The sequence below is a fragment of the Macaca thibetana genome, chromosome 10 (assembly GCF_024542745.1).
Source record: "Macaca thibetana thibetana isolate TM-01 chromosome 10, ASM2454274v1, whole genome shotgun sequence".
In the NCBI taxonomy this organism is placed as follows: domain Eukaryota; kingdom Metazoa; phylum Chordata; class Mammalia; order Primates; family Cercopithecidae; genus Macaca; species Macaca thibetana.
In genome coordinates, this window is record NC_065587.1 from 94,095,385 (window position 1) to 94,121,380 (window position 25,996).

The 25,996-nt window shown below is 51.3% G+C and overlaps 1 protein-coding gene across 1 annotated transcript in view; it reads right to left on the reverse strand.

Annotated features, from left to right (window-relative positions):
• NINL (ninein like) overlaps positions 1–25,996 on the reverse strand; it is an 83,065-nt gene that overhangs the window by 37,003 nt on the left and 20,066 nt on the right. The window contains exons 3-10 of the mRNA XM_050745539.1: positions 23,695–23,791; positions 21,213–21,385; positions 19,217–19,283; positions 13,098–13,288; positions 12,177–12,329; positions 9,390–9,560; positions 6,395–6,531; positions 4,855–4,995 (exon numbers count right to left, since the gene is read on the reverse strand). Coding sequence (XP_050601496.1) covers positions 4,855–4,995; positions 6,395–6,531; positions 9,390–9,560; positions 12,177–12,329; positions 13,098–13,288; positions 19,217–19,283; positions 21,213–21,385; positions 23,695–23,791 — 1,130 coding nt within the window. The remainder of the gene's footprint in view (positions 1–4,854; positions 4,996–6,394; positions 6,532–9,389; positions 9,561–12,176; positions 12,330–13,097; positions 13,289–19,216; positions 19,284–21,212; positions 21,386–23,694; positions 23,792–25,996) is intronic.

The window sequence follows — 25,996 nt, forward strand, 5'->3', positions numbered from 1 at the left end:
CCCCTCACAGTGAGGAGCACAGCTCCCTGGGCTGAGTCCCAAGGTGGCCCCTCCACCTGGTGTGCATGGCAGGCAACAGCCCTTTAAAGACTTTTGATACCAAATGCACATGAAAATCGCCTCCCTCCCAAAGAGGGAGGCAGCATGAAACCCATAGGCAGTGAATTCCCAAAGCAATCTGAGGAAGAGGTGGGGGGTACTTTTTTCTCAGATGCTACATTCATCTTTTGCAATAACCACTTCCATTAGCAGGAAAAACAGTGTTCAACGCTCAATCTCATCTCTGAAACAGCAGCTTCACAGGAATTCTCAGACCACGTCTACCGAGACTGAAGACCAGTGAGGCTCCGATTCTGCAGAAGCCTGGTGATGCCCATAACCAAGTCCGAGACACCTCGGCCCCAGAGCCCGGGCTTTTAATCTTGGCTCAGAACTTTAAAGAAACAACACTCTAAAGGGAAGAGTATGAAGGAAGTACAATAATCTGAGTAATATAATACGCCACAAATCTTTTGGGGTAGTGTTAAAGCTACATCAGCCTACTCTTTAAAAACTTTTGAAATATACAAAAATGGGGAAATGGTCAAATAAATTACAGCAGATCCACACAAAGATCCATGTGAGATGCTCTGTGGCCATCAGAAAAGCATATACAACATGATATCTTTTTTTTTTTTTTTTTTTGAGACGGAGTCTCACTCTGTCGCCCAGGCTGGAGTGCAGTGGCGCAATTGCCGCTCACTGTAAGCTCCACCACCCGGGTTTACGCCATTCTCCTGCCTCAGCCTCCTGAGTAGCTGGGACTACAGGCGCCGGCCACCACGCCCGGCTAAATTTTTGTATTTTTTGGTAGAGATGGGGTTTCACCATGTTAGCCAGGATGGTCTCGATCTCCTGACCTCATGATCTGCCCGCCTCGGCCTCCCAAAGTGCTGGAATTACCGGCGTGAGCCACCGCGCCCGGCCACAACATGGTATCATTTTTTAAGAATTATGTGCATAGAAAAAAAAGGTGAAAGACATATAGAAAATGTAAACAGTGATACCCCCTGGAAAGTGAGATTTCTAGGTTTATTTTTCCTTTAATTGTATTTTCTAAAATGTGTGCAATAAACATATATCACTCATTACGTTTATAATAAGGAAAACCTAATGCAATAATAAAAGCTACTTACAGAAACCTACTCATAACTCCCATTGCTCATAGGACAAAACCCAAGCTCTCAGGGCCACGTGGGTTCTGAGGCTGCAACTTAGCACCTCTAATGCATCCCTTCACCAGGTTCAAGAACAGAGGTGCTGCCTTAGTGTTTCCAATCCTCTAACCCTGGGAAAGACAATTCACACAAGTCTTTCCAAATGGTTGGGAGAGAATCAAGCTATACATGTGTGGACAGAAGCAAATCAGTTTTCAGTTACTCAAACTGAGTATCAAAGTCAACTTACTTCTAGCTTTGAACACAAGTGTCTCACAAGGAGCACCCTTGTCTAGGAGCTCTGCTAACCCCCAGGCTGGGATGAGGCTGTGCTCGGGAGAGAGAGGTTGCTGGAGGTCAGAGCCCAGCCCCTCAGGTCCTGAGAGGCAGCACCAAGATCCCTGTGGCACCAACAGGGATAGCTGGATCCCGACACTCAGGGTGAAAGTGAGAGACAGACGAACCAAGCTTACAACAGAGCCATCAGGAGAAAGGAGGGGGCGTCCAGGGAGAGGAAATGAGTTCCTAGAGCTCCCCGTGGGTCTCCATGACATACTTTCAGCTCCTAAATGTTAGCAATTGTCTCCTCTGTGGAGATCCAAACTGGCCTCATGTGAGCCCTGGAAGGCAGGGAGCTATGAGAATGTCTTAAGCAACAAAGCCAAGGTCACCTCCCCTGGGGGTCGGGAGCATCTTTTGGTCCCTCCTCTAGGAATTTCTCAGCCAGTTGGGAACGATGACGCTGCAAGGCTGGCCCAGAATAGCTCAGCTGACGGAGACCACAGAGACTCTTCCTGCCCACAGGAGCAGGGAAATACCGCTTCCTAATGAAATGCCTTCCACGCTCAGGGCAGGGAACTCGGGCCTTGAGGCCTGGCCCAGCTCTTCCACGTGGAGGGCAAGGGCCCCAACCACTGCCTGTACCTGTCCCTGTACCCAGTTTTTGGCCTCACCAGACACCTCCTCATGTTTGGTGAAAGGAGACTTAACTTTTAGCTTCCCTGAAAATGACCACTGTCCTATAGGGGCTTCTCACCACCACCACAGCCACAGGAGCCAGTGGCACCAAAAACGTACACTCCAGGGGGCCCGCAGGCCGCAGAGGCCCCATGCACTCACACAGCACCCCCCACTGCACCCCACGCACACAGCACCCCCACTGCACCCCACAGGCCCCACGCACACTCACAGCACCCACATGGCACCACACAGTTCCTACATATACTCAGCACCCCCACTGCACCCCACAGGCTCCACACATGCACACAGTACTCTCCACTGCACCCCTCTAGCCCCACTCACAGTACCCCCACTGCACCCCACAGGCCCTAAGCACGCTCAAAGCACCCACATGGCAGCATACGGGCCCCACATACACTCACAACACCCCCAGTGCACCGCATGGGCCCCACGCACACTCACAGCACCCCCAGTGCACCCCGTGGGCCCCACGCACTCGCACTGCACCACCGCTGCACCCCACATACCTGAGGCCCCATGCATGCTCACAGCACCCTCATTGCACCCCACATGCCCTTGCACTCCACAGGCCCCACGCACTCACACTAACTCCTCACACCATGTAGAGGCACATGTAGATCTGGACCTGCTGTGTACGGCTGTCCCCAGCCAGCACTGGAAGGAAAGAGGACTTGGGAGGTGCAGGCGAACAGAGGTGGGGTGAGGTCCCGCCCTGTCCCAGCCGCCCCTATGGACTGAACCACATGGAGGTGGCGGCTGCAGGAGGTGCAGCAGGGACGCCCTTCTGCCCAGAACAGATCCGTGGAAACCCTGAGGATATGGGTTATGGAGATGGGGGGTCCACTGGTCTTAGAGCTGGTCCCGGACTGTGCCTGGCTCTGGGAGGCCTGAAGGAGAGTGGCTGGGCTCTGCCCTCAAGCTTCTCCCACCTGAGATTCTTGCTCCCCAGAAAGCTGACCAGTGGCCTTCGGCTGTCCCAGAAACAGTGTAAGGCCAGGAGAAGGGAGACCTGGGTGTCAGCTTCACACACCCACGCTCACTGCTGCAGGACGGGGCCGGTTACTGAGCTGCTCTAGGACTCCATTTGTTTGGCTGAACAATGGGAATAAATGGCCTATTTGGTCCCAATGGCTGTTAAGTGAGACAACCCCTGGTGCACACAGGAGACACACCACAGCCGTCTTACCAACCAAAATCACTTCCCCAGAGGCCATGGACCTTGTTGCTCAGGGTTTCTTTGGTGAAGGAGAAGCAGCTTCAGGCTTCAGCCCGCGGTGCAGCTGGCACAATTCCAACATGCGATGTGGCCAGCGGCCGGGCTCCCATCTGCAGGCTAACTCACCCTGGGGACCCCGCAGCACCCTAGGCAAACTGCCCGCATCCCTGGCGGGTGCCACACCACATGGCTCCACCGTGCGTAGCTCTTCTCTGCGAGCCACGCTCAGCTGAGCCACCGCCACCAGGGCCATGGCAGTGAGTGCTGTGTCTGTGTTGTGCAATGCAGAGGGTGGGCCGACCTGCAGACCAAGAACCCAAGGGCGTGGGGACAACAGGGCCAGGACTGTGGCCTTGGGCAGACCTCCCGAGCCACCAGAGGACCCACTGACAAGGGAGAATGGCAGGGAGACCAGCCATGTCTTGCTGCCCCTGCCCAAGAGCTGTGACTCAGAGCCAGGAAAGCCTGTCCTGAGCTACCCCTGGAGGACCCCCAAGGCATGAGCAAACTTCAGGTGAACAGCAGCTGAGCCCTGGCAGACATGTGCCCCACCAATAACACAGAGAAGCCCCTCTCCCTGCCTGAGCCTGGGGCGCCCTCTTGGGTGGGATTTCTTCAGATGTGCTGTTCATGAAGCAGTGCGGTGGTTGTATCCTTACACAAATCAGAAATCTAAGGCCAGGCGTGGTGGCTCACACCTGTAATCCCAGCACTTTGGGAGGCTGATGGGGACGGATCACTTGAAGTCAGGAGTTGGTCAGCCTAGCCAACATGGTGAAACCCCATTTCTACTAAAAATACAAAAATTAGCCAGGTGTGGTGGCGGGCGCCTGTAATCCCAGCTACTTGGGAGGGTGAGGCAGAATTGCTCGAACCTGGGAGGCGGAGGTTGCAGTGAGCCAAGATCACGCCACTGCACTCCAGCCTGGGCTACAGAGGGAGATTCCATCTCAAAAACAAAAACAAAAATAAAAACAAATCAGAAATCCTTTTCTCTGGTCTATCCAGCCACTGTTCCACACAACTGTCCCCACACTGGGGTCACTACAGCTGTGATACCTGGAGTTGGGTTCCTTCTCTGGGCTCCTTCTACCTACTGGGCCAAAAGGAAGCCATTGCCAGCCCTTGCAACACAGCCACCTGCCTCTTGCATCACAGGCATGCAGCTAGGGGCAGAAAGGCTTGGCTTGTGTGAGAAAGAGACCAGCAAAGCAAGGGCAGGAGGCAGGACCTCCTCAGCCCACGGGGACGCAGCCAGGGCCAGGCACTGCACCAACCCCCGGAAGAGCAGGGCTCCACTTTCTCAAGGTTTTGCCCCCGGGATTCCCCCTGGCTCAGGTGAAATAGAGGGGTCTCCACTCAGCCACACTCGCAGCTCTGGCCCCTGGCAGCCCTGTATCTACTACCTGCCCTCAAAGGGGCTGGGGAGGCCCAGGTAAGAATCCTGGGCCTAGAACCCACTTGATTTTCTTCTCGGTGAGCTGCTCCAGGGCAGAGTGGCAGTCATCCATCTCTTTCACAAACTCCAGGTTCCTCTTCTCGGCCCTCTCCAGGTCCTGCCTTGCCTTGTCACGCTCCCTCACCAGCTGCTCCACCTGCCCTCTGCCACAGGAAGGAGACAGGGTCAGATGGGACCCCACTGCTGGCCTGACCCACCGTGCCAGGCAGCTCTGGGCCCCGTATCCGCATCAGCAATAGAAACCAGCACACCAGCTGTACAGCGGGCGCTGCTCCACCAGCCTGCTCCTGAGGCAGTTTCTACAACTGCTATGCCCATTTTCCAGATGTGTACACTGAGAGAGAGGGGCCACATGACTTGGCAAGGAAAGTTTCTTGGTGGTTTCTAACCCAGGAAGACTGAGCCTGGAGTTCCACAGCATGCCACGTTGCTTAGGCAGCCCCAGGGTGTGTGGTAGTTGGTCTGTGAGCCCTCTCATTGGCAGCTGGGTGTGGATCACAAGTGCCTAATTCAGTAACGGGCACATGGCGGGGAGGAGGCTGGCCACCTGTTAGCCCTGCATGGGCATCCCAGCACCCTAGTGAGCACACAGTGAGTCACCAGAGCACAGCACAGTGGGTGTGTGTGGTCTCAGCTCTGTGGCCACCCTGACCTGGCTGAGGCACTGTGTAAATCACTGGTGGCACCTGCTATTCCAGTGACTATTTCCCCGCCGAAGGAGCTTTTCTCCCTTCCTGTCCCAAGGCCAAGGGAGGGACCTGGTCAAACCTTTCTCTGGTTCTATCTGCAGAGCTGCCTGAGGCCAGAGGCTCCGCTGTCAGCATGTGGACAGATGCAGTCTTTAGGACTGAGATTGTGGTTTCTGTCAATCTTTTCTGCAGCTTCAGAACATTGACAAAAACACAACAATCTTTTTGCAAATCTGCTTAGCAGACGGATGGCCTGAATGGTCAGCCACAGCAAACAGACACAATTAAAAGGGAATGGGTTCTCGGCCCCTCACGGGGTACTTTGTGACCACGTTTGAAAAGCACCTTTTCTTCCTCCTGTTGACAGCCCAGTCTGGGAGCCCCCTGGCGCTAGAGGCAGCGGCAGGACCCCACCTGGCGCTGGTGAGCGCCTGCACCAGCAGGATGAGGTGGGGCCTCAGGTCTGTCCTTTAGAAACCTCAATAAAAAGGGCTCAGTGGGGGCCCCCAACATACAGATCCCAAGCCTCAACAAGTGGGAGGGAAGCCAGCAAGCCTTAAATTGTGTGGACTCAGACAGCCCAGGTCCTCAGGCCCCACCCAGCCCACACACATGAATGAGCGGCTGCCATTCACCTGTCCATGCTCCGTGGCTAGATTCTACTCCTATCCCTCTGCGAGCGCTGGCTTCAGGGACCAGAGAGCACGGGACAGACGGTGTGCAGAGCCCTGCCCCAGGACTGACCATGTGGTGTGGACAAGAGCCAACTGGTATCCTGTGTGTCCCAGACACCCCTCCAGGCCCACCTGGCCAGCCACACTGCCACGTTCCCCAGTCCCCTGCGGCCTCTTACTGCTGGTAGCTCAGTTCCTGGTGGTAGCAGGCCAGGGCTGCCTGCTGGACGGCACTGTCCACTGTCATGAGCTCGTTGTCAAGGGCCCAGGTCAGCTCCAGAAGGTTCACCTTCTCGTCCACACTGAAGTCCAGGCTCTGGAAGCAGCAAGCCTGGTAAGCAGGAGAGGCTGAGGGACTTCCCCAAGCAGACACCTCTCTGCTCCCTCCCTGGTCCAGGGCCTAGCCCAGCATGACTGTCCCAGGCAGCACCCGTCCCTCCTGTCTGCCAAGGTCTCTGCGTCTTGAGGGGTGCTCCTCCTCCATCCCTCGCAACTCTGGTGGGCTGTCAATGGCCTGGTCCTCCTGCCTCTGCCTCAGGGGTGCATAGGCCCAGGCTAGATAGAATCCCTCTTCCTGGACAAAGTGTCAGACACAGGCAGGGGCAAGTCCCCTGCAGGCCCTTCATGGGGACTGCTGTGAGGCCAGAGCACAAGGCCCTTTTCCCTCTGAAATAATCTGTTTTAAGGATATGAGCCTTGGGATTCCCTGCGATGAGGCCTGCCCTGCAGCTCATGCCACCAGGAAGAGTTTAGAGAGATGGAGAGGGTCCCCACAGCAGCCCTCAGGCTTAGAACCAAAAAGCTTTCCAGAGCGGACAGTTCTTCCCCTCAGAAGTGTGAAGAATACACCTCACAAACTTCAAAGCACAGAACAGCTGGCATTCTACTGATACAACAAAAAATAGAGCCACACACACCCTAAGCCCCTCAGCTCAAGGGAGTGGCAGCTAACGTTCTGTCACGTTTGCTTTTTCTGCCTCTGCCTTTTCCGCCTCGGGTATTCCTGGCTCTGCTTTCCACTTGTGGCTACAAACGCCCTGCTCAGGCCAGCGGCAGGCACCATGGCAGGGTGGCTGAAGCAGGTGCCAGGAGAAACCCGGCCCAGAGTCTCCCGTGAAGTAGGGGCTGACTTTCCACGCTGCCCACTTCCCAGCAGCTCCTGAGGAGCAATGGCATCTTGGCAGAGGCTGGGGAGCCGCCTGGAAAGCTGTCCCTACACAAGCACACGCTCCCCGCCACGTCACTGGATGGCATAGAGGGACAGAGCCGCCACAGCAGCCTGAGGTCAGAAATGACACTGAGTTGCAAGGCAGAATTTGGCAGCAATCTATTATGAAGTGAGGGAGAAGCCACCCAGGGTGTCTTTGCAGAGCAGCACCAGCAGCTCTAGTGCAAATGGGAAAGAGAATAAGTTCTGAAAGGGCAGAGGCAAGATGCACTCATCAGAGCCAGGGCACAACAGCAGCCAGGGAACTCCCAGAGCTGTGGAGTCAGGTGTCGGGCATCTTGGAACTGAGAGACCTGTGCTCTCTGCCCTTCCTGCAAGCGATTTTTGGTGATCCTGCCTCCGCATCTGGCTCTCAGGACAGTTGTGAGGCCAGCTGTACAGGTCTGGCTTTGCCATCTTGGGGGCCTCAGTAACAGATGAGGTTGGGCCTATGAGGGTCTTGGTCCGTGGAGTTGGGTGGACTGTTTCAAGGGCTGTCTGGGCTCCTTCCTGTATTGTCTGTCTGTGCCAACAGGACATTTTCTCAGGGAATATGACAGAGCCTCCAAGAGTTACAGGGTGCAACTCCAGGAGTCCAGCCTCAGAGAAATGCCAGCATAGCAGCAAGAGGACATCGATGCATATAAATGCTCAGATTTTTCTTTTCTTTTTTTTTTTTTTTTTTTGAGATGGAGTCTCGCTCTGTCGCCCAGGCTGGAGTGCAGTGGCCGGATCTCAGCTCACTGCAAGCTCCGCCTCCCGGGTTCACACCATTCTCCTGCCTCAGCCTCCCGAGTAGCTGGGACTACAGGCGCCCGCCACCGCGCCCGGCTAGTTTTTTGTATTTTTTAGTAGAGACGGGGTTTCACCGTTTTAGCCAGGATGGTCTCGATCTCCTGACCTCATGATCCGCCCGTCTCGGCCTCCCAAAGTGCTGGAATTACAGGCTTGAGCCACCGCGCCCGGCCAATGCTCAGATTTTTCATAGGAAAAGTGAAGGGTTGCATAAATTTGCAAGACAAACGGTATGACACCAATTTTGCAAAAAAAATATATATATATTGTCAGAATGTATAAATAATATGCATCTCTCATGTGCCAGGGAAAAGTTCTGCAGGACGCCCACCACACCAACAGCTGTCACCCCCTCCAGGGAATGGGGGAGGGGCAGGTAGGCTTTCTTTCTTATTTAATAGGTTTTTGTTCAGTTGACATCCTTTCTAACAATGGAAAGTAATGAAAATAGTAAGTCTAGTCCACTGTACCTCGTGAGGCTGTCTTTCCTCACCCATGCTGGGCCCCTGCACACCTCTGCCCCTGCACAGGTGTCACCAAATTGTGCCCAGGGCAGAGCTCCTTCCAAATCTCCAGGGCTGGCCTGCGTCCCTCTGGGAAGCCTGAGCCTGTGAGGAGCAGTGTCCCATGCGAGGACCACGTCTTCCCTCCCAGGCAGCCCCAGCAGAACACAGAGGGAAGGGTGCGCCTCCTGACACCTGGCCCATGGCGGGAAGGGCCTGGGGTAAGTGGGTGCCATGGGGGAGAACAGCCCAACCAGCCAGGCAGGGGCTCCAGGAGAGTTCGGGCTCACTCTGAGCTCATCAGTAACTGCAGTGACAGTGGTGCCCAACAGACATCGACATCACAACAGGCAATTTCCTTCCATTCATCTAACCTCCTTGGCCCAACATTCAGGGAAAATGTCTAAGCCACTAAAGGCTACCTTCAAATTGACTTTTTCACACTATCTTTGTATTTTATTTCTTATCCTTTTAAATTATAATGTCCTATATTTTAGTAGCAAAAATTAAAAGATATAGGTTTCTACCTGGACTTCCTTGCATGGCATTCTCTGCACAGAGCACAAACCCCTGCTGGGTCCCTGGCTTGGGGTGCTCCATCCATCCTCCTCTGCAGCAGACGGGCCCCCCAGGTTCCCTGTCCAGCTCAGGCATCACCCAGTTCCAAACCTGCAAGATCTCCCTGCCATTCTGAATCCCCTCTTGGGTCCACATGGCCAGGACCTGATCAGGAAAAGCGAAGCCAGAACCATCGTCAATGCTGGAGAAGAGGCGCAGGCTGGAGCACAGGGACACGAGGGATGAGGTCGTGGTGGTGTGGCAGCCGCTCTCCTCTGGGACCTGCACGTCAGGAAGACTCCCATAGCACCCAGCGTCCAAAGCCTCACGCCCGTGCGCTGCTGATGTGCTCTCCATCCTCCCCAGCCTGTGCTCAGAGGGCCTCACAGGAACAGCTCATGAGACCATCCTCAGCTCTCAGAGGACAGGTCAGAGGTGCAGCCCCTTCACATGACCTCTCCAAGGTCACATGGCTGTGCAGGTGAGAAAGCCGGGACATGCAACCAAGGCCCCCGACACCCAGGACTCTGAGGCCTTGCACCCACGTGGCCCAACTGGCCAGCCCCAGTCAGTACACTCATCATCACTTGGAGAGGGACGACAAAGGAGTTTTGACGTTCCACCCTTGAATTCACAGAGGTGGGAGCCTGGCCTCACAGAGGCAGGGGCCCAGAGAGTCCATGCCAGCACCAGGAAAGTCTCAGCTGTGAAAAGAAACCCAAGGCAGGTTGGAAGGGCAGAAGTGTGCTGACCCAGGCAGAGGCGCACACACCCCCAGACCCTCAGAATGCAGCATGGGTGGCTCATGGCCAAGTTGACTTGGCGTTCGACAATGAAGGCAAGCCAGTTCAGGAGGCATCTCCCCAGCCCACACGAAGCACGACCTGTGGGACCTCATGTTGATCATTCTGGCCTTACATGGCCGCCTGACCCCTTTCCTCAGTGCTGGCTCCTGAGTTTCTTCTTTGTCGTTCTCACTGATGTTAGCCTCACTGCAGCCTCGACCTCCTGGACTCAAGTGATCCTCCTGCTCAGCCTCCCAAGTAGCTGGGACCACAGGCATGTGCCACCGCACCTAGATAATTTTTAAATCTTTGAGATGGGGTCTCACTATGTTGTCTCACCTTCTCTCAAACTCCTGGGCTCAAGTGATCTGCCTGCCTTGGCCTCCCAGACTGCTGGGACTATAGGCATGAGCCACTGTGCCGGGTCCTCATTGATTTTTTTTCACCAAGTTTCTAAATTATTTAGGTTTTTAAATTAAATTAAATTAAATTAATTTATTTATTTGAGATGGAGTCTCACTCTGTCGCCCACGCTGGAGTGCAATGATGCGATCTCAGCTCACTGCAACTTCTGCCTCCTGGGTTCAAGCGATTCTCCTGCCTCAGCCTCCTGAGTAGCTAGGACTGCACATGTGCACCACCACACCTGGCTAATTTTTGTATTTTTACTAGAGACAGGGTTTCACCATGTTAACCACGCTGGTCTCAAACTTCTGACCTCAAATGATCCGCCCGCCTCGGCCTCCCAAAGTGCTGGGATTACAGACGTGAGCCACCATGCCCGGCCCTCACTGACTTTAGAATCAGAAACCTAGATTCTCAGGCATACCTACGCCCGGTATAGAATAGCACTACAGGTCCTGCAACACCACTCACCAAATTCAGGACCAATTGCAGCAGCAAAGAAGTATCCAGCCCCTCAGCAGCCATGCCCTGGTCTCCTCAAACTGCAGAGAGACCCAGTATTTGTGCAAGAGATAGAGCATGGGTTAAGGGACATTATCAGGACCAATCCTAGACAGACTCACTGGATCCTCTGGCAACTGATATGGCTTAGATCTGTGTTCCCGCTCAAATCTCATATTAAAATGTAATCCCTGATGTTGAAGGTGGGGCCTGGTGGGAAGTGACTGGATCTTGGAGGTGGATTTCTCACAAATGGTTTAGCATCATCCCTCTTGGTACTGTCCTCGTGATAGTGAGTTCTCTTGAGACCTGGTTGTTTAAAAGTGTGTGGCACCTCTCCCCTTGCTTTCTTGCTCCTGCTCTGGCCATGTGACCTGCCTGCACCCCTTCACCTTCTGCCATGATTGTAAGCTTCCCGAGGCCTCCCCAGAAGCAGCCGAGCAGACACTGGCACCATGCTTCCTGCACAGCCTGCAGAACCGTGAGCTCACTAAACCTCTTTTCTTTATAAATTGCCCAGTCTCAAGTATTCCTTTAGCAATGTGAGAACAGACTAACACAGAAATATTGCCCTTGCTATTCCACAATGGGGAGGATGGGAGGGAGTTTTCTTGCTGGGGCATATCACACCACAGGCTGAGGAGCTGCCACATTCCTCACCTGAGCACTGCCTTCTGTAGCCCCGGGAGGTGGGCACCTGAGCAGCCCGTTCCTCACCTGAGCACTGCCTTCTGTAGCCCCAGGAGGTTGGCACCTGAGCAGCACGTTCCTCACCTAAGCACTGCCTTCTGTAGCCCCAGGAGGTTGGCACCTGAGCAGCACGTTCCTCACCTAAGCACTGCCTTCTGTAGCCCCGGGAGGTGGGCACCTGAGCAGTCATGTTCCTCACCTAAAGCACTGCCTTCTGTAGCCCCGGGAGGTGGGCACCCAAACCACCCCCGGCTTACATGTGAGCCTGAGGCTTGGAGAATGTAACTCCCCTAGTGACACACAGCCAGGGAAGAACAACACTGGACCCACCTCAAATCTAAGTGGCTCCAGAATCTACGTCGTGTGGCCTCCCACATACATGCGTGTGTGCATGGCCTATCCAGTTCTTGGACAGCTCGTTGTGTGGTGACACAGGCAGGGAGGGAGTCAGCAGTTTTAGTCACCAGAGAGTGACATCAGTGGTTGCTGGGTTCAGGATTTAACTGTTGCATTTTACCTGGTAATGAGACCAAGGCTTGCTCAGTTTAACTTGAGTGGAACACTCCAGAAGTAGCGCGGGCTCATGACTGAAGAGGCCAAGCTGGAATTCCTCAAGACTCACTTTGCCGTCTCCGTCTTGATCCAGTTTGTTAAACAGGTCTTCAAGTTCCTAAACAAAAGTCCTCATACCTCAGGCCCACCCATAAGAGCTCCACCCAGCTGCCCTCACCGGGGCCTCCCTCCCTCCCTCCCTCTGGTTCCAGGTACCCCACAAGGGCCGTTTCCTTGTCTTATCCAGCCTTAAAACTGTGTAGACCATGAGGGCTGTATTTTCCCAAGGCACTCCCTCCCTCTATCTTGCAAAACCCACAGGCCTTGGTTTCCATTTCACTGTGAGTGGGTGTCACCTGAACTTCTCAGTTCTACAAATGCTTATTCAGTGTCTGCTGGGGCTGGAGCCTGCGGGATGCTGAGCAAGGCCAGGTCCTGCAGTGTGAGGCCCAGCAAGGACACAGGGCTGAGAAGAACTCCAGCAAGGCAGACTGGCCTCCCACCCAGGAGGAGAAGGAACATGGCCACTGGGGAATGCAGACAGGCTTGGGGGTCTTGTCTTGGCTGTGCAGTGGAACCTGGTCACACAGAGAAGAGGGAAAGGCATCCAGGCAGAGGAAGGATGTGAGTGAAGGAACGGGAAGTGCCTGCTACACCTGAGCGTGGCAGGGAGTTGGTGGGACTGGGCAACTCCATCAGAGATGGGCTTTCAAAGGTGTCTGGAGTTTTTAGCTTTTGGCAGAAACGCCAAGAGCCACCAAAGGATTTTAGATTAGAAAGTGATGCACCTAAATGAGTGGCTGAAGGGTAGAGGGGTTTCCAGACCCAAAACTAAACCATGACCATGGCCAGGAACACGTGGCTGGGTGGCCTGCTGTGCCCTCACCTCTTTCTCGAGTCCCCGGAGCCCGACGCTCTGGCAGACCACAGCCAGCTCCTGCTCGCTCAGGTGCCCGCGGCTGCCCACCCCCAGCTCTTCCCACATGCCCCGGATCTGGCTCTCTGGGGTGTCAAAGGAGGGGCTGCAGGACTTCTGGGGGCTCCCAAAGTCCTCGGTATCCCAGGTCTGCAGCTGTCCTGAAGCAAGGGGGGAGTCACAGTTAGACTCTGATACATACACAATGGAGCACAACTCAGCCTTAAAAAGAAGGACGTTCTGCCCTTTCCAACAGCATGGATGAATGTGGAAGACATTACACTAGGTGAAATAAGCAGACACAGAAAGACAAACACCATGAGATCTCACTCACATGTGGGATCTAAGGAAAGAGGAACTCATGGGAGCAGGGTGTAGAAGGGTGGTTACAGAGCTGGGTGGTGGGGGAGATGCTGGTGGAGGGGGGTCACTTTCAGTTATAAGATGAGTAACTTCTGGAGCCCCAATGTACAGCACGGTGACTACAGTTAATAAGACCCGACTGCTTCCTCGAAGTTTGCTAAGAGAGTCTATCTCAAGTGTTCTCAGCACACACACATAACTAAGTGAGATGGATGTGTTAACTGGCTGGACTGTGGTCATCATTTCACAATGTACACATGTCTCAGATCATCACTGTACACCTAAAATATATACAATTTTTATTTGTCAATCACACCCCAATAAGGCTGGGGAGAAAAACCAGCAACAGTTAAGTCCTGTGCTCCAGGCTGAAGCATGCGGGGGACGCACAGCAATGCTGGTCAGTGACTCTGAAATCAGATGGACCGATGGATAGAGGGCTGGATGGACGGACCAACAGAGGGATGGATGGACGGACAGAGGGATGGACAGACCGACAAAGGGGAGCTGCAAAGCACCAAAGGTGGAATTAGGTGGTTGGTACATGGGTTTTTATGACACAGTTGTTTGCACTTCACTCTGTTTACAAATTTTCAAAATAAATGTTGGGGGAAAATATCTGCCTCTAATGGGGAAATTCTTTCTGAAGAGAACCTTCTATGGTCAGCCGTGCGAGCATTTAAAAGAGGCAGAGGGGCTGGGCACGCTGGCTCACACCTGTAATCCCAGCACTTTGGGAGACCGAGGCGGGTAGATCACGAGGTCAGGAGTTCAAGATCAGACTGGCCAAGACGGTGAAACCCCGTCTCTACTAAAAATACAAAAATTAGCTGGGTGTGATGGCGGCCGCCTGTAATCCCAGCTACTCGGGAGGCTGAGGCAGAGAACTGCTTGAACCCAGGAGGTGGACACTGCAGTGAGCCGAGATTGCACCACTACACTCCAGCCTGGGCTACAGAAAAAGACTCCGTCTCAAAAAAAAAAAAAAAAAAAAAAAAAAAAAAGGAGAGGACTCTATTATTTGTATTTACAATAAAAAGACAAGTCTTTTAATAAGTTAATTTTTGAAAACTTTCTTACACAGAACAAAGAGTAAAGTGAAGCCCAGAGCACCTGCTACTCAGGCTCCACTATGACAGCACCCTGCCACAGGTTTCTTCTCTACCCGCTTTCCTTACGGCTGAAGTATTTAGAAGTATAGATGCTCCCTGACTTACGATGGAGCTACAGCCCAACAACCCCACAATAAGCTGAAAACGTCAAGTCAAAGATGTACTGAATATACCTAACCCACCGACATCGTAGCTGGGCCTGGCCTACCTTACACATCTCAGAACACACTAACCGACAGTGAGGCAAAATCCTCTAACACAAAGCCTATTTTAGACTAATATTATGTTCAATGTCTCATGTAATCTACTGAACACTGTACTGAAAGTGAAGATCAGAACGGTCGCATGGACACTGAAGGACGGCTTCTACTGAATGCATATCGACCTCACACCATCACAAAGTTGAAAAATCGTTGAGTCAAAACACCATGAGTCAGGATCCATCTCGGTTATTTGAAATCACGGATCTCATGTTACTTCTCCCCCACATATTTGATCCATATCTCTAGAAAAAATATATATATTCTTACATCACCACAATGCCACTATCACACCTAACAAAATCAACAGGATTTTCCCAAGCGTCTCGAAAATATATTCTTACAGTTGATATGTTTGAACCAGCATCCAAACTCCTCAGGGTGCCCTTGGCTGTTATTCCTCTCACATCTTTCAGTCACAAGCACCTCTCCCAAATCCCCACAGCCCATGCCTTTTTAAAGAAATCAGACCCACTGTTCTGTGGAATGTTCCACATCCGGATCTATCTGCCTGCTTCCCCGTGTTGTCGTCTAACAAGCTCCTCCATCCTTAACATTTCCTGAAAACCTGAGTTAGCATCAAAGTCTAGTTTGGCTGCAGGCTCAAGTTCATTTGTTTGTTTGGCATAAATGCTTTGCAGGTGGCACTGTGTCCTCCGTGCCTCACTCAGGAGGCACTGGTGTGTTTAGGACTCATCAGTGGGCTCGGGTGGTGGAAGGCCACTTTTCCTAACCTTTGTCTTCAGTCGCTTGTCTTCTTGATGTGTTTGAAGCTGTGGAAACAGCTTGAGAATGAGGACAGACACTGGGTGTCCAAGAGAAAGTGTCTGTGGTGAGCCAGCTGTCCAGCCAGACATGTTCCTATGGTGACCTATGTGTCCAGCCAGACATGTTCCTCCATGCCTCGTCCACACCACCTAGCCCAGAGCGGACATGTCTGCTTCCACCCAACACAGACTTTAGTGTTGCAGTTCTGCTTCAGCGGTCTGGATCTTTCAGGTAGATGAGCCATGTGGGCATGAATGACTGATAATCCCGCTGGTAATAGGAAAGCCACCATCCCCCAAAGGAAGGCAGACTGTGTGCTCACAAATGACACTCTGGGTTGGGTTGAGGAAAACAAGAGGAAAGGGACGGGTAAGAAAAGGCCACCTCCGAGGTCCCTTCCAGCCTAAGGTGCCTGAAATCTCCAAGGAAAAAATGTGAAAGCAATCCTGATACTGGGTTATTTCTCAGGCTGGCAGAAGAGGTCGGGCAAGTCCTCCGAGTTTGACACGAGTGTGTGCGCACTACCGTCTGTCAGCTCTGATCCTGCACAAAGCTTTCTGTAAACTGCTGGGAGGAACCCCAACCTGCTCTCCAGGCTGAGCACTGAAATCACTGGGTGAAAAACAGCCTCCCCCTGCGAGCCCTTCCCTTCGCTGCCCTAGATCTAGACATCAAGTCAAGGATGGAAGACACGGCGGCTTGGCTGACTTTTCTCAGCACATAGGAGTCTCCCTGCTTTGTCCAGCACCACAGCTAGAAGCTCAGGTCAGTTCCCCTGACATTTACTGAGATAAAAGTTGAACAAAGGCCGGGCGCGGTGGCTCACGCCTGTAATCCCTGCACTTTGGGAGGCTGAGGCGGGCGGATCACAAGGTCAGGAGATCAAGACCATCCTGGCTAACACAGTGAAACCGTCTTTACTAAAAATACAAAAAATTAGTTGGGCATGGTGGTGGGCGCCTGTAGTCCCAGCTACTCGGGAGGCTGAGGCAGGAGAATGGTGTGAACACGGGAGGCGGAGCTTGCAGTGAGCCGAGATCACGCCACTGCACTCCAGCCTGGGCGACAGAGTGAGACTCCGTCTCAAAAAAAAAAAAAAAAGTTGAACAAAAAATGGCCCAGGCATTCAAGGACCATGGTCCAAGGGGTGCTAACTGTTTACTTTGGCAGAAATCCCAGGGCAATGCCCTCTATCGAAGCTATGTTTCTGCACAGTCAGCCCATGTGACCGCCTGTGTGGGGAGGCCTCATTAGGGCATCCACTGACTCACATGGAAAAGCCTGGAAAGACAGTGAAACTGCTCACAGGACTAAGGAACACAGACCAGTGCTACTCCCTGCCCTGCATGGTCAGCGGCCTGCCTGGCCTGCAGCCCAGCCCAGGGCAAAGAGAATGGCGGGGCACCCTGTCTGGGGTTGGAGGTTCCTGGGGTACAGGGCACTGACTGGGAGCCACTGACCCTGCCCACGCCTCACCGGTGGGATCCAGTGCAGCCTGCAGCCTGATGACTTCCTGGGATGGCCTCATGCCTCCTGCAAGGGGACACACCCAATGCTGCCACCCTGATCCTTCTGCAACAGGGGGAGATGGGGGGCGCTGGCAGCCTGAAGAGGGCTCTCAGTGTTCAGCCGGGCTCCAGCCTCTCCTCCCCAGTCACCTGCATCCCTGCAACCTGAAATACTAGCTCCTCTCATCACTGCCTCCTCAAAGGCCATGGCAGCCTCCTGCACTCCCCTATACCTGCACCTTACATGCCTGGCTGCTAAGGATCCTGCAGTTTGCTCCCTACACATCCATCAATGCCTCCAGCCTTCCTGTTTCCTGAAGCACATGACACCCCTGTTCTAACTTCTCCCCTCTTTGCCTTCCTTCTTGCTTTCAGCCTGCCCACGTGAGGCAGTTTGGAAATGCGGCTTCCAATTTCTTTGGTACTCTTCGCTTCAGGTCTGTGTCCCTTCTCCTTGAATCTGGTAGCCTTGTGACAGCTTTGATCAATAGAACGTGGTGGAAGGGATGCTTTGTGACTTTGAGGCTGGCCTGAACTCAGTGAGGAAATCCCAGCCCTGTTTTTGGGACAACGTGTCCTTAGGGCCCTGAGCCACCAGGTGAGGCAGTTGACTACCCAGAGCCACCATGCTGTAAGGAAGCCCAGCCACGCTGAGGCCTGCTGCAACCCCTCCGAGGCTGTCCTCAGCTGAGCTCCTCCAGCCCAGACGCATCAGTGACGCTTCATATGATTTCAGATCCAGCCTTCAAGTGTCCCAACAGAGGCCCTAGATGCAATGGAGTCCATCCTAAGTCTCTCAACTTCTCCAATCCTTCCTTGAGCACTGCAGCCCTGCTCCTCGGAGAAGCCTGCAGCAGCGATGTAAAAGCTTGTGCTGTGATCATGAGGGCCTGGTGTGAACCTCAGCTCTTGTTCCCAAGCTCAGCAAGACGTCACCCCTGAGCCCCAAGCTGCTCTGAGAGGAGGGATGCTCGGATTATGCCAAGCCTGCTGCAAGGGTTAGCCAGGTTGCCGGCTTCACACCTGGGTAGTTCCTCAGAGCTCAGCGTCTGGCCACCACGCTGATCCTCTCACACCCACCTGTCTGTGGGGCCCCTTCCTTCACTCCTGCGGGCATCAGGTAAGTCAGCAGTCACTTCTACGGAGTCTTCTGTTTTTGCATTGTTTGCATAGGTGTTGGTCTTTTCTATCCAAAATACTCTGGGATTCACAATTAATATTTTTGTTCGCTTTTTAATGTCAAGGAAGTATTATAGGCAAGCACAAGATAATTAAAATTAAAAAGAAGTTCTCCTCTCCCAGAGCCTTTGTTCCTCTCCCCAGGGGGATCCACTGGGAAGTTTTTTTGTCTAGCTTTCTGTCCCCACAACACATGTAATGCATGTCACTCCAGAAACGTGGTGAGGGAGCTGAAGTCTCGATCATGCCCCTGCATGCAGCTTCTCTTCCCAAAATGTCAGATCTTGCAGAGGGCACCACGGCAGCACGGATGGTGAGCCTTCCCTGCGCGCTGCACAGCGCTGTGAGGCTGCACCCTGTGATTTGCTTCTGTGTCCCAACTGCTGGCCTTCTGCTACGTAAGGCTCTAAGCTCCAGGACCAGGTATTACACTCCATTTGTGGGACAGATGAAACCCTGGTGGGTGCTAAGAATGCCCCTGCACAGCAGGGGAGAGGCTGTACCTAGCCCAGCGTACCAGAAAGGAGGTATAGGGGCAGTCTGAGGTGATGGGGCCAAGCAAAGCCCTCCTGCCTGAAACCACAGGGCCATACCTGCCAGCTAGGGTCACAGCGGTACTTGCAGACCATGAAGTGTGACAAACCACACTGCTCCCTCGGCCACGGGCCTCTGCCCCAGGGTCTGACCTTGGGAGAATGAGGACCGAGTGATGGCCTCACTGCTGAGATGATGACATTCTGACCACTCCTGGAGAAGGAGGAATCCAGCGGGACACAACCCACCCCACGCATTTCCCAGGATATTAAACTTGTGGTGTGTACTGCCCAGTGACCCGGCTCTTCAGCTTTCAAAGCTCTGGGCAAAGGCAGAGTGCACCAAATGCGAGGCTGAGGCTTTACCTTGTGCTTCGAATAATTCATTCTGAGCTTCTTTAGTGCTCTCGGCCTCCTCATCTGACTTGAGACTCTGCAGAAAGATGCAGAGAGAAGGCTGTGAGTTCCAGGGGGTGCTGCTGGGGACGGAGCACCGGGAACAAATAGAGCAGGATGTTTGGGGAAGTGGCAGACGGCTGAGTATGGAGTCAATCCCTCAGAGGAGAAGCCCACCCCCACCTTGGGGCTGCCCTGCATGCCAGCTAGCAGCCCCAGGTGAGCCCCGCCTAGCAGCAGTGAGGGGCTGGACCAGGGAGACAGGGGACACGCCTTGTTCCGCATGCTCGGGCTCCTCAACATAAACCCATTCGTCAACAGTTGACCCTGCAAATACAATCAAACACTTGTGTCCAGCAGCAGAGAAGCCTGTCCGCCTCTGCATGGTGATGATGGCGATGGCTTCAGACCCAGCACTTGAAAGAAGCCAGCCCTGCAGCCACAGTCAATCATTCAGTCTTGGGACACATTCTCCATACGAGGCTTGCAACGCGCCTCTCTGCACCTTTCCCTCATCAACCACATCAGTTCAGCAAACAGCCGCAGGGTGAGAGAGCAGGTTTCTGTATCCCTTCAAGGGCTTGGGATAGCACAGCACCTGGTAATCACCTCACACCCCAGCAGCCTTTGCAAACCTGCACCCAAGACAAGAGCCGGGGCCATCAAGAAACGTGCGACTTAAGTAAAAACCTCGTGCTGCAGTGACTGCGTCAGCCAACCAGAGTCAAAGTCTGCTTTTGTCCGGGTGTTGTGTGTCCCCACAAGTGACTGTGGAATGGATGCCTGGTGACCAAGACTCTGTATGCTTCAAAGCTGGCACTGGCTTTGACTGGGGAGAATCTGTGAGTTGGTGATAAATACTCAACCCCATTTTTTGAGTTCAACTGCACTGACAACCCTAAAGGCGGCTTTCCCCGCGTTCAGGTTTTGGGAATCAAAGATGATTTAAGAAGCAGAATGGCACCAATGAAGATCCACCACAAGGAGGAGATTCACTCTCTCTCCATCCCTGAGGTCCAAATTTTTAAAACAGAACGAAAAAGGAATATTCTGGATTTACTGGCATCGCCTAGATGTCACATACCCCTGAGAAAAGAGACTCTAACATTTAAATATATTTTGGTTGTTTTTCCTCTTTGCCTCCACAAATGGTGAAGACAAATGGTAAACAAGTCCACTGGGGCCCCGACCTAAGAAGGAGGTGCTCCTGATGGAGGCCCACCTGGCAGAAGCTGACGGTACAGAGAGCAGGAACCAGGAACCTTTTGGAATCATTGAAAATGGTTCAACCCAGTCCATGATTAACTTACAAGCTGTGGACCTGCCCCATGGACATATTTCTTAACATGAAGCCCCACGAGACTCTGGCAGCCATCTCCTGGGCCCATCCCCCTTTCACTGGGTGATCCCTGCATACCAGCCACCTGCAGCAAATGACCCAGGGAGCCTGGGGGACAGGGAGGCAACTTCCAAGGCCCCAGGAGGCATTGGCTCATACAGGCCAGTTGTAAGTGCTGGGCCTCAGTATAACTAAGTGTTCAAGATAGGCAGGGCTGGGGGTTGACACACTCACACTCCTGACCTCGAGGCTGTTTCAGAAAGGCATCTTCCCTTTTCTACTCTTAGCACGTTGACCCTTCACTCCCATGAAGCCATAAACATTGCCTTCTAGAGTTGGTGGTGGTATCGGGGAAAAAGAGATATTGTACACAAAGGATTGATGCACAAATTCTCTATTGCACCAATTCAGGAGAGAATCCTGTGGCCAGGACTGTCCTGAAGACAACCAGACCCAATTTAAATGAAATGGCATTCCCCAAAGTGACCAAGCTTCTGGTGACTCAAGGTGCCTGAGAGTGCCCTGCCCTCCCCACATCTTGTGATCACGTGCTACAAACAGGGATGAAAGGAAGCATTTGTTATTCCCAACACTGGGCAGCTGGGGTGGGAGAGGGGCCTGACCCACCTCCACGCTCTCCAGAGACGCTGAGCGCCAGAGCTGACTTTTCAGGCTGGCCTGGGTTTGCTGCTCGGGCACGTGTCTGGCTTCTGTGGCAGTGTCACATAGCTCGGGCCGGCTCCGACGGCCGTACCACTTAGAACCATTCACATACTTTGGAGGGATGGCACTGGAGGCAGCTGGAAAGAAAACAGGAAATTTGGTGGGAGTCCTTTATAGCAGTTATGGGCCCGTGCAGGCCAGCAGGTACGCTCTGAGAAGATGCACACTCAGCACCGAGTGCGCCTCCCAAACACGCACTGCTCTGCACATAGAAGCCTCTGGAAAGACCCGAGAAACAGTGAACAATGGCAATTCTATGCCTTGGTTGGGAGACTGTGAAAGCAAGGGTGGGGAGAGGAGGACTTTCCCCTAAACTCTATCTGCTATTTACACTTTTTCAAGCATATTTTGCTTTTATGTAATGAAAAACTAATAGGAAATCTAGCTATCTATGCAAAGGAGCAATAAAACCTCCAAAAATCCAAGAACATATACACCTGACTCTCAGTAACCTGACTGAACACGATAAATGTCAGCTGACAATAAGCAGGGTGACCAGAATATCTCTCACCCCACTGGGACAGAGTCATCATGGGCCTGATTAACAATCACCCCAAGACAGCAGGCACCATCAAGGACTGGCCTAGCACATTCTCACCAGAAAGGTCTGAGCATATGGGAGGTTAATATGGTTTGGCTCTGTGTCCCCACCCAAATCTCATGTCAAATCGTAATCGTCAGCGTTGGAGGAGGGGTCTGGTGGGAGGTGATTGGATCATGCAGGTGGATTTTCCAATTGCTATTCTCATGATAGTGAGTTCTCATGAGATCTGGTTGTTTAAAAGTGTGTAGCACCTTCCCCTGCTCTCTTCCTCCTTCTCCATTCATGTAAGACATGCCTGCTTCCCCTTCACCTTCTGCCATGATTGTGAATTTCCTGAGGCATCCCCAGCCAGGCCTCCTGTACAGTCTGAGGAACTGTGAGTCAATTAAAACTCTTCTTTAAAAACAAATTACCCAGTCTCAGGTAGTTCCTTATAGCAATGTGAAAACAGACTAATACAGAAAATTGGCACCAGGAGTGGAGCACTGCTACAAAGATACATGAAAATGTGGAAGCAGCTTTGGAATTGGATAATAGGCAGAAGTCGGGACAGTTTGGAGGGCTTAGAAGAAGACAGGAAGATGTGGGAAAGTTTGTAACCTTCTAGAGACATGTTGAACTGTTGTGACCAAAATGCTAATAGTGATATGGACAATGAAGTCCTGACTGCAGCAGTCTCAAATGGAGATAAGGAGCATACTGGGAACTGGAAAAAGGTCACACTTGCTATGCTTTAGCAAAGAGCCTAGTGGTATTTTGCCTCTGCCCTAGAGATCTGTGAAACTTTGACCTTGAGAGAAATGATTTAGAGCATCTGGTGGAAGAAATTTCTAAGCAGCAAGGCATGGAAGATGTGCCCTGGCTACTTCTAACAGCATACGCTTATATTCATGAGCAAAGAGATGATCTGAAACTAAAATTTACATTTAAAAGGGAAGCAAAGTGTGAAAATTTGGAAAATTTGCAGCCTGGCCATGTGGAATAGAAAAGAAAAATCCATTTTCAGGGGAGGAAGGAACTCAAGCCAACTTCTCTTCTCACCTGGGGCCTCAGTTTCCTCATCTGAATAACTGGTATGGTAAGTAATGCCACAGGATTTCTATGAGGGTTAATTGGACTCTTTGTAAACGTACACAAAGCTCAATGCCATATGCTCACACAGAAAACCTCTGTGTGAGCCTGGTCCCTTCCACTTTCTCGTCCTCTGCCCCAAACCCTGTGACAGCCTTATCTACTGCCGCACACCCCTCCTGACCAGGACATCCTGCTGTGAGACACGAGGGAGGCGCTCCCTCTGTAACACACTAATCAATACCACAAACACAATACCCCTGCAAAAGGGAAAGAGCCACCCCCATTTCACACCCTCCTGACATGGGGCCATCTACAACCAAGAAGCAGGCCACCACGACCTCAACACTCCAGGCCTGGGTAGCCCTCCCTCTGACCTCGCCCACAGCCTGTTACCATCCTGGCACCCTGAGGCTGGAACCAAGGCCAGGTGGCTTTCCCCAAGGATGCCACTTCCACTTAGGGACATAGCCTGTGTCCCAGCAGCCCTGTCCCTGTAACAGGATTCTGATCACTTACATCAGCACAGTGCAGTGTTATCATCCACGGCGGGCACAGCGTGCATTATTATATGACACCATTTCACAAATAAACAAAGGAAGAAAAAACATCAAGTGTTTTTTCCAAGTCCATATACCTTGTGGGTGACAGAAAGTAAGGTAGAATTCAGTTTTCAGAACTGCTGGATTCTTTCATTAGAATATTACACTCCAAAAGTTAACAAACAAATAATGAAAAGAAAATATGGCCAATAGGATTAAATCCTCTTACCTGATTCCAAAGAACTACTGTCTTCATCTGAGGGGCGAACACCAGCATTTGATGACAACACAGCCACAAAACCTTCTTTAAATTCCTCAAAGTTAACCTGGGTGAATTGAAGGTGAGAGAGGACAATGTCACTTTCAACAGATCACACATTTCATATGCGAATCTTTTGGATTTTCTCTCAGATAGAAACATATTATTATTGCCTTTTAGAATGAGAACAGTCATGTTTTCAAATATTTACTTAAGATTTTTAAAAATAGAAGAGCATGATAAGGAAAGTAAAAGTGGACCAGAATCCTACCACCAAATAAACACTATCAACAATTTTGTAAATCAAACAACATAATTAGGAAAGAGGGATCTGATGACCACGAAACGTTACACATAAGGTGAACGCCCCCATGGTGTCCCCAACGCCACCAGCACTGCAGAAGGCCTCTCCACCATGACCCTTCCCCCTGCATCTCCTGAACCTTACCCTGACTTTTATGGTGACAGCTTCCTTGCTGTTCTAGACCTCATTTGCATGCATGCCTACAGCTTAGTTTCATTTAGCTTCTCTGTGTCCTCAGAGGCTTCGCTATGGTACCCATCTGAGGAGGGGATTGCTGGGCCATAGAATGTGCCAATAGGGCATATTCCCTTGGTGAACTGAACCTTTTATTGTAATAAAATGCTCACACTCTTTAATTCAGTAAAGCTTTTCACTATAAAGTCCATTTTCTCTTTTATCGAGAAACTACCCCAGCTTTCTTTTGGTCAGTATTTACATGATATCTTTTTATTGAACTTTTAATTCCAATTTTTTATATACTTTATGTTTTAGATATATCTCTTATGAATGGTAACAGTTGGATTTTGTCCAATCTGACAAACTCTATCCTTCAACTTAAATATGTAATCTAATGACATTTAACGTGATTACTGATTTACTAGATTTAAATTGACTATTTTGCTTTCTGCTTTCAATTTGACTTGCTTGCTTTTTCTCTCCCTTCCCCCACCCTGCCTTTGGATTCACTATTTTAGGATTTCACTTTTCTCTTATTAATTTAGATGTTATGGCCAGGCATGGTGGCTCATGCCTGTAACCCCAGCACTTTGGGAGGCTAAGGCAGGTGGATCATGTGAGGTCAGGAGTTCAAGACCAGCCTGGCCAATATGGTGAGACCCCCATCTCTACTAAAAATACAAAAATTAGCCGGGCATGCTGGCGTGCGCCTGTAATCCTAGCTACTTGGGAGGCCGAGGCAGAAGAATCACTTGAACCCAGGAGGCGGAGGTTGCAGTGAGCCGAGATAGCGCCATTGCACTCCAACCTGGGCAACAGAGCGAGACTGTCTCAAAAAAAAAAAAAAGTTATACAGTCTATTTCCACTTTTCTACTGATTACCCTAAAATTACAACATCCATTCTTAGTTTACCAAAGTTGACTATTAATCAATACTTTTACCCTCTTCTATGACAATATAAAGCCAGTGAAATATATTAGCTCCAGTTACCACACTCCTGACTTCAATGTCTTTGTTATCACATATTTTATTTCTATATGTTTTAAACCCTCACAAAATACTATTTTTGGTTTTATATAATGTTCATTTAGAATTATCCACATACTTATTCTCTTTTTCTTCTTGCATTTCTGACTTTCCATCTGGAATAATTTTCCAACTATTTAAAACACATCCTTTAGATCTTTGTTTTTCTTGAATATGCCAGTGCCAATTTTTTTATCTAACATGTTTTTATTTTACATTAATTCTTTTTTTAACAAAGAAATCATTTATAACTTATAAATTATCCTTTTAGAATAGTGGAAATGACTCTGCTGTTCATTCAAACAGAATGGATAAACAAATTGATACAGGCATAGTCATACAATGAAATACATGACAATGAAAAAGAACAAACCACTAATAGACACAGTAACATGAATGTATCTCAGAGACATACTATTGAGTAAAGAAGCCAGAGAATGGCTGGGTGTGGCGGCTCATGCCTGTAATCCCACTGTAATCCCAGCACTTTGGGAGGCAGAGGCAGGGTGATTGCTTGAGCTCAGGAGTTGGAGACCAGCCTGGGCAACATAGTGAAACCTCATCTGTACAAAAAAACACAATAATTAGCCAGGCATGGTGGCGTGTGCCTGTAGACCCAGCTATCTGGGGGGCTGAGGCAGGAGGATTGCTTGAGCCCAGGAGGTCAAGGCTACAGTGAGCCAAGATCACGCCTGGGTGACAAAGTGAGACCTTGTCTCAAAAAAAAAAAAAAAAAAAAAAAAAAAGAAAAAAAAAGTCAGAGA